General features: G+C 52.9%; 4 protein-coding genes across 4 annotated transcripts; all 4 read left to right on the top strand.

The window, feature by feature from the left end:
• The first annotated feature begins 64 nt into the window (after positions 1 to 64).
• PV05_08213 (uncharacterized protein) lies at positions 65 to 5,225 on the top strand. Its single transcript, XM_013457713.1, has one exon. The coding sequence runs from the start codon at positions 1,244 to 1,246 to the stop codon at positions 4,820 to 4,822; it is 3,579 nt and encodes a 1,192-aa protein (XP_013313167.1). The 5' UTR covers positions 65 to 1,243; the 3' UTR covers positions 4,823 to 5,225.
• A 168-nt stretch (positions 5,226 to 5,393) lies between these two features.
• On the top strand, positions 5,394 to 7,402 carry PV05_08212 (uncharacterized protein). The gene is made up of 4 exons (XM_013457712.1): positions 5,394 to 5,861; positions 5,942 to 6,412; positions 6,481 to 6,622; positions 6,701 to 7,402. The coding sequence occupies exons 1-4, from the start codon at positions 5,452 to 5,454 to the stop codon at positions 7,133 to 7,135; spliced, it is 1,458 nt and encodes a 485-aa protein (XP_013313166.1). The 5' UTR covers positions 5,394 to 5,451; the 3' UTR covers positions 7,136 to 7,402.
• A 303-nt stretch (positions 7,403 to 7,705) lies between these two features.
• PV05_08211 (uncharacterized protein) lies at positions 7,706 to 9,852 on the top strand. Its single transcript, XM_013457711.1, has one exon. It carries the CDS (start codon positions 7,816 to 7,818, stop codon positions 9,541 to 9,543), a length of 1,728 nt encoding a protein of 575 aa, XP_013313165.1. The 5' UTR covers positions 7,706 to 7,815; the 3' UTR covers positions 9,544 to 9,852.
• Positions 9,853 to 10,748: 896 nt separating this feature from the next.
• On the top strand, positions 10,749 to 11,965 carry PV05_08210 (uncharacterized protein; the record flags this gene model as incomplete). The annotated part of the gene is made up of 4 exons (XM_013457710.1): positions 10,749 to 10,919; positions 10,993 to 11,289; positions 11,384 to 11,570; positions 11,673 to 11,965. 4 exons carry the CDS (start codon positions 10,749 to 10,751, stop codon positions 11,963 to 11,965), a joined length of 948 nt encoding a protein of 315 aa, XP_013313164.1.
• Between the last annotated feature and the right edge of the window lie 2,323 nt (positions 11,966 to 14,288).

Genomic DNA, 14,288 nt, shown 5'->3' with positions numbered 1-14,288 from the left:
GGATTTTGTTTCGACGACATCCCTCAACAACATCCCTCAATCCCTTTGATCATGCTCTGCCAGTCTACCCTCTTCGCCATGTCGGCGTGGTGATCCCGACCTCGAGCACAGGGTCTCGACAATCTTGTGTCAGCTCAGTTGCATCGCGTCGTGAGAGTCGACAGCTGAGCGATGTCGTGACCGCAAACATGTGATCCTCTTGTTTCTGAAGCTCCGCTGGGGCAGCTTTCGAGCTTCCATTTGTACAAGGGGCTGAAACAGTTTCTTGCAACTGAGCCAACGTCAAAGATCCTGCCCTGTCGAGGTCTCTGCTCCTCCAGCTTCGACCCGATTGAGACCATCATAATGAGCTCGACCAGCATGGCCAGGCTTTGGACCGCGTCTTTCGTGTGGGTTTGAGCTGGACGGCGTGATCCAGCAACGTCGATGGCATCCACCATGGAAACTGCCGATTGATTCGGCGGATCCAGGCTGCACGATGTTCAAACAGATTCGGTTGGGTCTGGCGCCAACCTGCGCCTGTCAAACGCGGCATCGCACCCCAGATATGCCGACCCAGATATCTTACACGGCTGGGAGCAAAGCCCAATTCTTCAGAGACGTGGGTCCTTGTCTCTTGTTACGCTCATGAGCTGAGTTGAGCTGTACACTGCGCCCATTGGTCGTCTTAGGTGAACAAAGATGAGCATGACAAAGGACTGCTACAACAATGGAGCAAAACGCACCATTGCTGGATGGTGGAAAGCACTTCTCAACTGCGGCAATGACGCCTGATCTTTGCAAACTCCATTCTCGATATATATATCAAATTATTGAAGTCGCCAACACCAAACGGCCGCGATACAATTGGAGAATCCTGACCTGGTTGATCCTAGTCAATGTCACAACAATCATGAACCTCATATCACTAGGCGGAGAGTCTGATTCTACCAGTGATGATTCTACCGCACCTGCCACGCAATACTGCAATGCGGCATCAATGGGGTTATTCACTGGATCGATATTTTCACCACCGCTGCCAGCTTTTCCTTCGCCAAGTAGCACCACCGCCCTCGACTATTTCACTGCCTCAGCCTCGAATTTCAAAACAAAGCGCTTCCCCAAATTCTCAAACCTTCAGCACATCCATACTCTTTCTCTCTACCATACTCTGCTCTTGAACTCATCATCTACCTTGTTAAAGCACTTCCATACCTCCTTCATACTCAAGCTCTAGATTAGAGAGATCACGAATACCGGCGCAATGGCTGGATTCAACACCATCCTCTACGCGTTGACAGCGATGCTGTTCTTCCTCCAAGAGAAAACCAATGATTGCCTGTCGGCTCTCAACTTCAACACCTTCCGAAACATCCTGACCATCACGGCACCGGAGGTTGAGTTCGTCACTCAAACCATCCGCTACACTCAGACCACAACCCTCTCGGCCTCGACAAGCACGGTCGTTGGACCAGTGACCACTGTGTTTACAACCACTTACCGCGCATCGGCTACTGGCGCTACAACACACCATGACCCAACCTACATGACCTTTGTCGACCGTAACCCCTGGGATGGCCTTCTCATCTTCGCTCTCCTCATCACTGTCATGACCAACATAACCGTTTTCACCCTTGCCAGTCGCCTCCGGAAAGAGAGAACATCGGTCACACAGACGCACATTCACCAAAAGTCGGGATTAAATCTTGAAGACATCACAGCGTTCTGGTCACGCATGAAGTCAACTTACGCATCCACTTGCAACACAATCAGCCCGATGTGGCAAGCTTCCTGGCCTAAGGGCCTATCCATCGTGTCCTCTGGTTTCGGCTATTCGCTGATTGCTCTTGGCGCACTTTTCTCCTGCCTCTGCTGGATCATGATGATGATCTTCACACACGTGATGATACGTGTTTACAACACTGGGCCGTATGTCCGCGCAGCTGTTTGCTGGTTCCTATGGGATCTTGTTGCAAGTATTTTGGTGACAGTCATCGACCCCTTCCGCAGTGCATACCATTCATGGAAGACTTCTACACCTAGCAGATGGGTATCATTCAACACCACGACGCCATCTCGACGCAATCTGACAGGTACTCCACGGCAACCCAACCACTTCTCACCACCATACACACCTGCAAGTGCTCATGGAAGAGCATCAGATACCGGCAGCCTGCATGAAACCCAAGCACTCAAAAACGAGATTGCAGATTTGCAGCAACGCCTCCGAGCCGAGAGAGACTCACACGATGCCGCAACTCAGAGCGAAAGACAACTCAAAGGAGATCTCGAAGACACGAGACGCCAATTGAACTCTGCGAGTGCAAGACTGAATTCTCATAACACATACATCCGCTTCAGAAGTGTTAGACGTCCCAACTTTTCTGGTCAGAGTTCAAGGACTACCGAAGACAGGGGTGTCCAAACCACTCCAGAGGATAACATCGATCCAGTGGCTGCAGCTGAAACCCAGATTCCCGACCACTCCCAGCCTTCCTCTCCTGCCGAACGGGTCCCTCAACAGACGTCGCGACCGATCAAGCCGCGTTTCAACCCGAAATTCCGTGCCACAAACCTCCACAAGCGACTAATGAAGTCGCGTTCCAGCACGACGGTTACGTACGTCCAAGGTTTGAAGACCCTCACAAGACGGAAGGCTCAGGTTGGCGCGCTTAAGCAAACTCTGCAAGCGAAGGACACCGAAATCAAGGATCTCCAGCAAGCGAAGGACGCCGAGATCAGTGATCTCCAACAACAACTCAGAGACCAAAGTTTTGGCGACACTCTTAAGGAACTCGACGAGAAAGAGCGGCAGATTGACCATCTCCGGAACGAGGCAAATGCCAAAGAGCAAGAGCTGAGAGACGCGATGGCACAGAAAGATGCGGTCGCCGAGAAGAACAAGGCCCAGGACAACAAGTACACTGAGGACCTGTTCGAGAAAGAAGAGAGAATCGGGCAGCTTGAGGACGACCTCGAGGCCAAAGAGCAGGAAATGCAGGAGAAGGATGGGAAGATCGCGCACCTGGAGAACGATCTCCATGACAAAGGAAAAGAAGTCCAGTCGGTGAAGGCGAGTCTCCTTGAGGTCCAGAGTGACCTTATGGCTAAATTATTCGAGAATCTCGAGCTACAGCCAAGTGCGGAAGAAAAGGACGAGGAACTGGCGAAGTTGAAGAAATTCGCGCGGGACGGTGAGGCCCTCCTCATCGAAGCTCGAGAAGAGCTTGGCGCTCTGAGCAAGGAGTTCGTGGAACTACAGGCTGAGAATCAACGCCTGCGTGCGGCCCAAGATGGCCAGAACCTCCAGCAGACGTTGGAGGAGGCACGCCCACAGCTCGCCTGGCAAGAGCAGAACTTTGAGGAGGACCGTATGGACTTTTTGGCAGAAGCCAGCGGCCCAACGATGGTTGAGCATTCTCACTGGAGTCCATACCAGTTTGATCCTGTTGACGACGAAGTCAACATGGACACCTCCTGCAAGTCGACGATGGCCGAGCAGCCAACGACCACCGACGATGCGGACATGGCAATGCCCGCTGATGCATCAATGGAAGGTGCTCAGCAAGAAGACACGTTCCAGGATAACGGGATTCCTGGACTCGGCCTCCTCGGACAAGAACCATGGGGAGCTTCTGAAGTCAGTGGCATAGCGCCAATGCATGGTGCTCCTCTTGATTTCTCCCTCGACTATGCATTGCCGGATCTTCCTGCGTTCTCCTTTGATGAGAACATGCAAACCAGTCCTGCCTTCGCCTTTGGTCAGCCAACACTGACTCCTCCTGGGATGTTCTCCTTCGCACATCCAACTCCAGCCCCAGCCGACCATGCCATGGACATGGCGGATGATATCGACTGGGCTTCGTGGATAGATACCTCCCTTCTCGATGGAGGACAGAACACCGAACCTTTGCAGAATGCTTCTGCCTTGTTCTCTGCTGGTGATGCAAATCAAGCCCCAGCCGACCAGACCATGGAGATGGACGATGATGCCACCCCATGTGGGTACACAGAAGCATCGCCCGTTGGTGGAGACCTGGAAACTGCAGCCACTGAGGCTGACAACGTGGACTCGCGAGTGCTCCTCCTCCAGGAGATCCAAAACGACCAGCCGTGTGAGCCGCCGACAGGACCTCCGGCCGAGACCACCAACATGGAGGAAGGGGCATCAAGCCTCAACCCATCGACAGGCGCTGAACAGGAGGAGAGGACCTCCGCGCCTACCTCATATGTGCCCAGTGACGAGGACTATGAGGAGTTGGAGGCAGAGGTTGGCGACCTTTACACTGAGCCGTCAAGCAGCAGATCCGCGCCAGCAGTGCCTGGCCGAGCCATCCTGAAGCCGGTGTCTCAACGCAAGACAAGAACGGCACAATCAACAAGACTGGCAAGCCCGACAAGACCGGCAGAACCGGCAAGAGCGGAATCTCCGCGAAGAAACGCCTTCGAGAATCTGAAGAACACCAGTCCAGTGTTCGTGTTCAATCCGACCGCGCCACCAACCGTGGCAGTCCCGGTGGTGCCTTCGCGGCAATTTGTTCCAGGACCAGCGTCGTCTGGAATGGTGTTCGAGGCAAACTTGCCGCCAACCCCCATGCGGGGCCAGGCTCAAGTGCAAGTGCCAGCACCAGCACCGGTGGCCACTTCGGCCGGGCCCGTCTCAAGAGCGCCGCAGACGGCAACAACGCCTGCGTACCATGAGACGGCGCATGGTGCACCCAGACTCGAAGCGTCTGGGTTCTTGAAACAGATGATCGCTGACGCGAGGAGGGCGGCGGCGGCGGCGGCGGAGGAGGAGGAGGAGGAGGAGGAGAGCAGCAAGGAAGAGAGCGAGGAGGAGTAAGGGGATGGACAGAGAGGGAGAGGGGGCTTGGGGTTGGGAAACGGAAAGGAGCAGGATTTTTGGAAGAGCAGGATGGGATTGGGAGGAGAACGATGATGACAGGGGGCTGCAAATGATGCGCCTTTATGGGACACCAGAGATATCTAAGTGGAAAGAGCAGGATGGGATTTGGGAGGAGAACCGTGATGACAGGAAGGGAGCGGATAATGCGCCCCTATGGAACCCCAGGGATATCCAAACGGGAAGAGCCACGAGTTAACGGGCTGTGTTTTGTGTGTGAGTTGTGATTGCAATGGGGCCATATGGCCATGAAATGGACGTCTTCAGCAAGATAAAGAGGCGTCATCAAGAAGCAATCGAGAACAGTATGCAGATAGTCGAAGCATTGCATTTGACATCGCCATCGCCATCGCCATCAGTCGCTCATATTTTCCTTTTCTGGTTAGAAACAGCGACATAATAGGTGCCTATCAGATTTGGGCGGTGACTTGCCAACCGAAAACCTGGTTGAAGCATGACATAAGAGAAGCAAGACCTTTCAAGACCTTTCAAGACCTTTCAAGACCACTCACTCAATCACCTTAGGAATTTACTACGACTGAAGCTGTACTAACTACCTGAAACTCACGATGAGAGATACTCCAGAGTCTCAACAGGAATCCGCAGTCCTTCGGCCGCTGCGAGCCCTGCTTAAAGAGCTCGGCCTCGTCACCCTGTTTCATGCTTCAGCCGACACCAAGATCTTGATCCTCCAGCGCTTCGTGCGTCTCTTTGCCTACGGCGGCTCGACCTTGATCCTCGCTTCATACCTCTCCGACCTGGGCATCTCCGACACCAGGATCGGGTTGTTCATGACTCTGACGCTTGTTGGAGATGTTTTGATCAGCTTCCTCCTGACGCTTATAGCCGACCAACTCGGCCGACGCTGGATCCTTGTGCTCGGAGCTGCGTTGATGAGCGTTGCGGGGCTTGTGTTCGGACTCTGCGGAAATTATTGGGTGCTTCTTGCAGGTGCTATCGTTGGGGTGATTAGTCCAAGGTGAGTGAGCTTCCTGCCCTGCTGAAGCTTCCTTCACGTCCGGATTTTTTTTCCGTACTGACCAGAGCGACGAACACTAGCGGTAATGAGATTGGACCGTTTCGAGCCATCGAAGAATCAACCCTCGCCCATCTTACAGCCAGCACCGACCGAAGCGACATCTATGCCTGGTACTCGTTGATTGGAACTGCAGGGACAGCGTTGGGATTTGTCGGATGTGGCTGGTTCATTACGTTCCTACGGGACGAGAAACATTTCAGTTCCATCGACGCCTATCGAATCATTTACTTCGTCTACACTGTGGTCGGCCTGGTTAAGCTCTGCCTGGCTCTCCTGCTGAGTAAGAAATGCGAGGTCCATACCCAGCCGAAGTCGGCCAATTCGACAGAGACAGCACCTCTACTTGGAGGGGCGCATGACGGACGCAAGGACGACAAAAAGAAGAAACGATGGAGGCTGCTGCCGGATATCAGCAAGGAAAGCAAAGTCGTTCTTGTTCAATTGTGCATTCTATTTGCCTTTGACAACTTCGCTTCCGGGTTAGCACCTGTGTAAGTAACCCGCCACCTACCACCCTGCAATCCGGACCGTCCTGATGCTGACTTGATGCTCCGTACAGCTCGTGGGTGACATACTATTTCAAGCGCAGGTTCAACTTGTCCGAAGGCAAGCTCGGGTCGATTTTCTCGGTGACAGGAGTCATTTCGGCTCTCTCTATGCTTGTGGCATCCTCCATTTCCAAGAGGATCGGCAATGTCAAGGTAACACTCACTCACCCTCCCCCCTTCCTTATTCCACACCCTTCGACCACCCCTGACTGACCCATCGAATTCGCGCAGACTATGGTATTCACCCACCTGCCCTCGGCCATCTGCCTGGCTTTGATCCCCATCCCCGCGACGCTGCCTGGCGCACTAGTCTTCCTCATTGGCCGAGCCTGCACGCAAGTCATGGACGTGGCTCCGCGTTCGGCGTTCCTTGCTGCCATCGTGCTGCCTCACGAACGCACAGCTGTAATGGGCACCATCAACGTCGTCAAGACATGCGCTCAGAGTCTGGGTCCCGTGATCACCGGCGTCCTCGGCACGAAGAACTATTTCTGGGTCGCTTTTGTCGCCGCTGGATCTCTCAAAGCCACATATGACTTGGGCTTGCTTGCGCTGTTTGCGGAGAGAAGGAGCCGGGAAGAGCGAATGTCCGAGAACACCCGCACCGATGAGGAGCAGGAGGGTGTCAGTACGGATTCGTCAACGTCACAGGCACGAAGCGGGTGAAGCTTCCAACTCGAGTCAGGGCAAGGTGTACCCGATGCCGATGGGCCAAGTTAGTAATCCATGCATTGAGCAAAATCTGGTTGGATCGATTGACCGACAGCACGAAGTTAGAGCGCAAGTGGTGGCACCACGCATGATCGGCTAACTGCCGGGCCATCCTTTGCGGCTCACAGAGACATCGAGCCGCCAATGCTGAAGAACCCCTGCTGCGTGACATGCGGTTGATACGTGAGCCGTACTTCCCTCTGATCTAAACATCTGTAAATATTCGCGAAGTGATTGGGCGGGGAATTTCCCTGCAATCTATCCTTGCACCTTGCTACCTTCCAGTACCTTGTACTGTACATCATCTCGTACATAGCACATGGAATTTTTTGCTAGTTTGAAGCAACGGGAGTTCTGAAGAGAAGAAGACAAGGGGGAGTTCAAAGGAGGATCTGCTGATATTGGCTTAGTGTCTTGGCATTGACGAGGCTGCATTCGGCTAACCTGCCGTGAGGAAGAAATTTCCCTCTGCAAGGCTCGAAAAAGTTCCCAAGGGTTTTCTTCCAATCTTCAGTCTTCAGGTGCGCATTGTAGGATATCTGCGGACAGCGACATTTGTCTCAGATACTCACCTTCTTTATTTTCTTCCCCTCCAAAACCCACCTACTCCAGCATCCGGAGGCGTCTGCCAAACCATGAGCGACGACACGAACGGGGTGGCCGTAGGGTCACCCGAACATTACGCCATTGGTATCTCCTTTGGAAATTCCTACAGTTCGATAGCACATATCTCGGGCGAAGGAAAAGTCGAGGTCATTGCCAACGAAGAAGGAGATCGGCAGATCCCCTCGATCCTCTCATACGTTGGGGGAGAAGAGTTTCACGGAACACAAGCAAAAGCCCAGTTGGTCCGTAACAGCAAGAACACAATCGCATACTTCAGAGACTTTATTGGGAAAGACTACAAGTCGATAGACCCTACACCTTGCCATGCCTCTGCCCATCCTCTCGAGATCGACGGTCAAATCACGTTTTCCGTACAGGAGAAGGAAGACGAGCAGGAAAATAAAATAGCACTGCCGGAAGTTGCGATACGACATCTGCGACGGCTCAAGAATTCTGCATCCGATTTTACTGGCAAGACCGTCAATGCAGCCGTTGTTGCTGTGCCCACAGACACCAGCGAAGAGCAAAAGGCTGCCTTGACCAAAGCTGCGGCAGCCATCCAAGTTGAAATTTTACAATTCATTCCCGAACCCATTGCGGCACTACAGGCATACGATTCGCGATCTTCCGATGCTGCGGCGGACAAAACCGTGGTGGTTGCAGACTTCGGTGGCAACCGATCCGATGTCGCCGTTGTCGCTTCAAGAGGTGGAATGTACAGCATCCTGGCGACTGCTCATGACTATGAATTGGGTGGGGCTCAACTGGACCAGGTGTTGGCAGATCACTTCGCCAAAGAATTTGAGAAAAAGAACAAGACTGATCCGCGGAAGAACGAAAGGAGTTTGGCCAAGTTGAAGCTGGAGTCTGAAGCTGTGAAGAAGGCTCTCAGTCAAAGTACTAGTGCTGCCTTCAGTGTGGAAAGCCTTGCTGATGGTGTTGACTTCCGATCGTCCATCAACCGAAGTCGTTATGAGATACTTGCTTTGAAGACATTTGGTCGATTTACCAGGCTCATCGAGGAAGCCATCAAAAAAGCTGATCTCGATGTGCTTGATGTCGATGAAGTTGTCCTGTCTGGCGGCACTTCGCACACGCCGAAGATCGCGAAGAACGTTGAGGCCATCTTCCCCGAGACTACTCAAGTTCTGGCACCTACGACCACTCCGTCAGCGTTGAACCCATCCGAACTTTCTGCAAGAGGGGCTGCCTTGCAAGCTTCCTTGATCCAGGAGTTTGACAAGGAGGATATTGACCAGTCAACGCACGAAATGGTCACCGTCACACCACACTTGACGGCTGCCATTGGTTACCAAGTGACTGGACAGCCAGGCGATTCGATCTCGGTTATCATCCCACCAGACACTGCTGTTCCCGCGCGGAGAACGAAAGTCATTGAAGGCCTTGAAGGAAATGTTCTGCTTCGCATCAGTGAAGGGGAGCGGGAGATCAAGGTCACGCGGCCAGAACCCAAGGAGAAACCCGAGACGAATGGCACCAAAGAGGACGAAGATGAAGATGACTCTGATGTTGATGAGGATGATGAACCCGAGGAGATTCGTGAGAAGATCTACAAGCCAAAGAAAGTACTGGCCGAATTTGTCTTCAGAGATCTTAAGAAGGAATCGAAGGTAGAAGTCATGGTCAACGTCGATGCTGAGATGTCCATGTCGATTACAGCTCGACCTGTTGGTGGCAAAGGCGGTGTCAGAGGCGAGGTCAAGGCTCCGCAGGTCACTTCCAACGGCAGTGCTTGAGCAAGAAGGCAGATTTGAGGTTTTGGTGGCATCGGCATGGCGCGGAGTGATCAGTCAGTCTTCTGCTTATGAACCCAAAACAAAAACCGCGAGCGTTTCTCCTATAGAGTTCATCAGCTATGACGATTCATGGTCATGTATGATATCCATGCGTAGAGACAAGTATGAGCCACGCGTCAAGGTCTACCTTATTGTGCCCCTGCAATCTGCTTTCCATACAATTGCCGGCTTGTTTTCGACGGACGGTATGGGTGGCGTCGGAGCACACTACCGCAATTGTGGACCACAAGAACAGTGAAGGATAAAGCACCATGAGTGATGTTGCTTCCCGAAACCCATCTGTAGTCAGGCCTACATCGTCCGTATGAAATGTGTCAGCATGTTATACTGCCCCTGCGTCCTGCCCGTGGAATTTGGTTGTTAATCCAGGAGGCTCCGGAGCCTTATGGGATTCCGGTGATGCTCCGCTCCGCCGTCATTACTAATGAGGTGCTTCCAGAGGAACCCCTCCTAGCACCAATAGGTGTTGCCAAAACCGTATGCACTCCGAGTGTCTTTCCTAAACTAGTGCATGGTCTATTTGTAGTATGGATATTCCCAGCTTCCAGTTTGGACTCATGCGCGGTACGTGCTTTGACTTCGTTTCGTCCGGGCCTTGGCTGGAAGGTGTAGCTTTGGATACACCTTGCACACACCTTGCACACACCTTGCATACACCTTGCGAAGGAAGTACGTCACCGCCAGGAGCCACGCAATGAGAGGCAAGGTAAGCCAACATCTTCACGTCGTCCTCGTCGTCCGCGGAAGTTATCTGGAGGAGTACTATCTGGCAGCACGTCCCGAGCCCCGTGCTCCTTTGGACACAGGAGGCGGCGGTAAGCCAGATCCGATCGCTCTGTATTCGTAGCAGGTTTATAATGGAAACACCCACTCCTGGTAAGCCAACGTGCTGAGCTAGGTGCCAGCGTGACAATGGCACCCAATTCATGCCGAAGGAAGGTCTGCATTCGACCGACCGAGACGCGGAGCAGAGGACATGATCAAGCAGGACACACATGCTCGACGATCGAACTATAAGTACCACCATCGAAGTCTCTGAATACTTTCTTCTCCTTCTTCGCAAAGTACTACCAAGCGAAAACACATCCGTCACATTTCCTGACTAGCAATCATCAAGCATCTCAAGAACACCCCTTCCAGCAACAATGGCAGCCATCACTGACCGCGCGGACCCAAGTCTGCAGTACACTCTGCCCTTCCAACTTACCAAGAAGATCTACCGGGAGGTGTATGATAAGATATCACCACAAAACCCGGACAACTCTGTCAAGGGCAAGATCATCCTGATCACGGGAGGAGGGACCGGAATAGGAGCTGTAAGTGAAAAAGGGACCCGCCATCATTCGAGAAGAACCCTCCAAGCCGAGACAGACCTAACCACCGTTACAGGCAGCGGCCAAAATCTGGCTCCAAGCAGGAGCCGAGGGCGTGGTCATAGTCGGACGCAGAAAGAATGTCCTCGACGAGACCGCAGACGCCCTTGGTAGGCAGATCTCGGGAGCGGCGAAATCCAAAGTCCTCACCATCTCGGCCGACATTTCCCGCGACGAAGACACGGACAAGATGTACAAAGAGACCATTGACCGTTTCGGTCGCTTGCCCGATGTCGTGCTCGCCAATGCAGGATGGGTGTCTCCTATAGTGCTGTCCAACGAAGAAAAAGTTTCGACATGGTGGAGTGTCTATGTACGAGGTGCCCCTTTTCCTTCCCTTTTGGGTCCTTCCCAACTTGACCAATGTCCTCCCTGGTACTGACGACGTTGTCGCGCCCCATCATTAGGAGGTCAACGTTCTCGGCCTACACAACACCGTGAGAAGCTATATCAACAGCCAACCCGACCCCAAGAACCCTACCGGTACCGTGATCAACGTCAACTCGGGTCTTGCAGGGGTGACCGTGCCGGGCAACTCGGCATATGGCACAGCCAAGCTGGCCGCTCACAAGTACATGGAATTCGTCCACACGGGTAAGCGCTTTTCCTCCCCTCGAGGGGCTCTTTCCCCTCCCTAGAGTGTCATCTCATCTTGAATGAACGTGCTCTTGCTCACACACCCGTGCCATAACCTAGAATTTCCAACCTTGCGCGCGTTCACTCTGCTTCCCGGAGTTGTGCACACGGCTCTAAACGACCAAAATGCCGAGTTTCTCCCCTTCGCCAAAGACCAGGCGGAGCAGACGGGAGGGTTGGCTTTGTATCTGGCGCAGGAGAGGGCCAATTACCTCCGCGGCTCGCTGACCAGCATCAATTGGGACATTGAGGAGATGGAGGCTCACAAGAAGGAGATTGAACAGGACAAGGTCTTGCAAACCAAATGGGTCACGGTCCTGCCATGTAGCGGAGGCAGTGGGTTTGTCGACTGATGTGACCACTGACCGGCAGGAAATACGGAGGCGCCCAGGTAGAAAGTGCAGTGTGCCGTGCGCCAAATAATAGTCACAGACCCCAGGATTGATCAATCTCATGCTCTCTTTTTTACTCAATCGAACTCACGGTCAATCCGTCTCCAAAGCCTGGCGGAGAGGCTTGACCCAGTACTTAGCTTGTATCGATCAATAGGATTCTTCTTTTGTTGGGGATGGCTCGCGCCATGCAGGTCTCGTGGATCTTCGTTGATCACAACTCCCTGTAAGTGCACGCATAAGCCAAGGGTATGTATGGACTTGCGCCACATACCGAACAAGAAATCCGTGTTGGGTCTTCCCGTTCTGCTCTTTATGGATCCAAGAAAAATGCTCAAAGAACTGACTTCTCTTCTTTCGAAATCTGCCGTTAGCCAGAGCCAGCGAACTGGGACTCGGAGGGGATCGATAGGGTCGGCACCATCACGATTTACTTTTAGTCTCGCTTCAGGCCCACTTTGCCGACCCTCCTCAACCCGAAAAGGGCGACTATTGTGCAGAGTAACATGAAACCATGCATTGTCCAGAAACTTGCCCGGTAGCCTCGAAGAAGCAAAGTGTCACCTTCCGGCAATTCCGAGCTCTGGTGTGATGCATCTGATTGATTTTGATCGCCATGGCTCGCTTGCCCCTGGTTCCCCGTCACCCCCAAGGCTACCAGCTGGCAGAGACCAACACCAAAACTCAGGCCAAACTGCCCGACGGTGTTGAAGACCGCTCCTGCCAGCGCCTGTGACTTGTCCGGGAAGACATCAGACAAAATAAGCATGCCGACAGTGAAAAGTACATCTACACTGACTGGAGATAAGGCTTGTGCCCAGAACGCCATGAACCAGTACGTCCATTTTGGATCCATGATGGCCTTACAAACGGGGCACAAGCGCACAGCATAGACGTGATGGTTACCAACCACCGAGCCGCTACCTTGTCCACGAAAAGGCCACAGCTAAGACCGATCACGATACCCACTACCACGTTTGGGAGTAGTTGTAACGACGTCGTGAGTGTGCCTGCATCTTGAACCTCCTGAAAGCTGTTTTATCTTGTTTTAGCAGAAGTTGGTCCATGGAAAAAAGGGGACGACATACTAAAGGCTGGAAAAGAGCTCCATGGCGATGATGACACCGTTGGACATGGCGAGGATAACGCAGGTACTTGCGAAGGACACAGTTTTCCACAAGGAGTTGGGGATCAGTGCTGGCTTTCCGTGACGCTCTCTATACCTCATCCAGAAGGGGAATGCAATCAGGAGTACCAGACTCGTCGCAAGAAGAGCACTTGTTGAATTTGATCGTATAGAGGCAAGGTCTGCACTTATTACTCTGAAAAATACCTACGGTATCAGCGCAGGGTTTTGTTGGGTAAGGAGTTAAGTACTCACGCAAGAACATAAGTCAGTAGTGCGAGGCCACCACTTATGATAATACTGCCTGCCCAGTCGCTTTTGTGGTAAAGCTCCTTGGTGAATCCCTCGGAAGCCGTACCTATACGAGTACTAGTATCTTTCTCCTTCGGCAGACCCCAAAAGGCCATAGTAGCGAGAATCAGCATTGCTCCTCCTGCGAGATAAAATTTCAATCTCCAGCCGCTGGTTTGAATCAAGACACCACTGAGGACGAGACCAACGGAATAACCAATGTCCCGAGCGAATCCCAAAGCTGCAAAGGCCATGTTTCTTGCCTTGCCCTTGGGGATTGTGGCAGTCACTATGGACACCGAGGCTGGAAGGTGAATGGCCATGGCGACCCCTTGGAACGCTCTGAACAGAGTCAGTTGTATGCCGGTGTCGGCTAGGCCGCAAGCGAGGCTGAAGACGCCCAACATGAAGCAGCCGTAAGCTCGACCCGGCGTGCCCCGACCACGTTTGCAATGGACGCGGCTATAAGCAGCATCGAGCCACATGTAAGCCCAAAAACGGAGATCGGCCAGAGGTACAGCTCTCGTGCGAGACTAATATCGCGAGCTATAGTAGGGAGGCCGACTGTGATGACACCATTTGTAAAGCTTGAGAGTAAATTGATACTCGCAAGCTGCACTAAAGTTGTGGCTGCGCGGACATTTGACGGTTTTGGTTCGGTAGCCTCAGCGATCGTTCGGCCTAGGTCATCCCATACTGTGGACTCGTGTGATGCTCGAGCGGTACCTGACCAAATGGCTTGAAGTTCTTGTGATTCTGTAACTAGGGTGGTGGTTGTTGTAGCCATGACATGAAAACGACGAATTAGTGGCCTGGTCCAGGGACAGGAGCAGTGCAGTCTAGGCGGCCAGGATGAGCGATTTGCGG

Source organism: Exophiala xenobiotica (genome assembly GCF_000835505.1).
Source record: "Exophiala xenobiotica strain CBS 118157 unplaced genomic scaffold supercont1.5, whole genome shotgun sequence".
Taxonomy (NCBI): Eukaryota; Fungi; Ascomycota; class Eurotiomycetes; order Chaetothyriales; family Herpotrichiellaceae; genus Exophiala; species Exophiala xenobiotica.
This window is presented reverse-complemented; position numbering and strand designations above follow the sequence as displayed.

Bases quoted from the DNA above. Each gene is read 5' to 3' on its own strand.
- PV05_08213 (XM_013457713.1), top strand. From the start codon at position 1,244: ATGGCTGGATTCAACACCATCCTCTACGCGTTGACAGCGATGCTGTTC.
- PV05_08212 (XM_013457712.1), top strand. From the start codon at position 5,452: ATGAGAGATACTCCAGAGTCTCAACAGGAATCCGCAGTCCTTCGGCCG. The intron at 6,413-6,480 runs GTAAGTAACCCG...TGCTCCGTACAG, and splicing joins GCTTCCGGGTTAGCACCTGT to CTCGTGGGTGACATACTATT. The intron at 6,623-6,700 runs GTAACACTCACT...GAATTCGCGCAG, and splicing joins AGAGGATCGGCAATGTCAAG to ACTATGGTATTCACCCACCT.
- PV05_08211 (XM_013457711.1), top strand. From the start codon at position 7,816: ATGAGCGACGACACGAACGGGGTGGCCGTAGGGTCACCCGAACATTAC.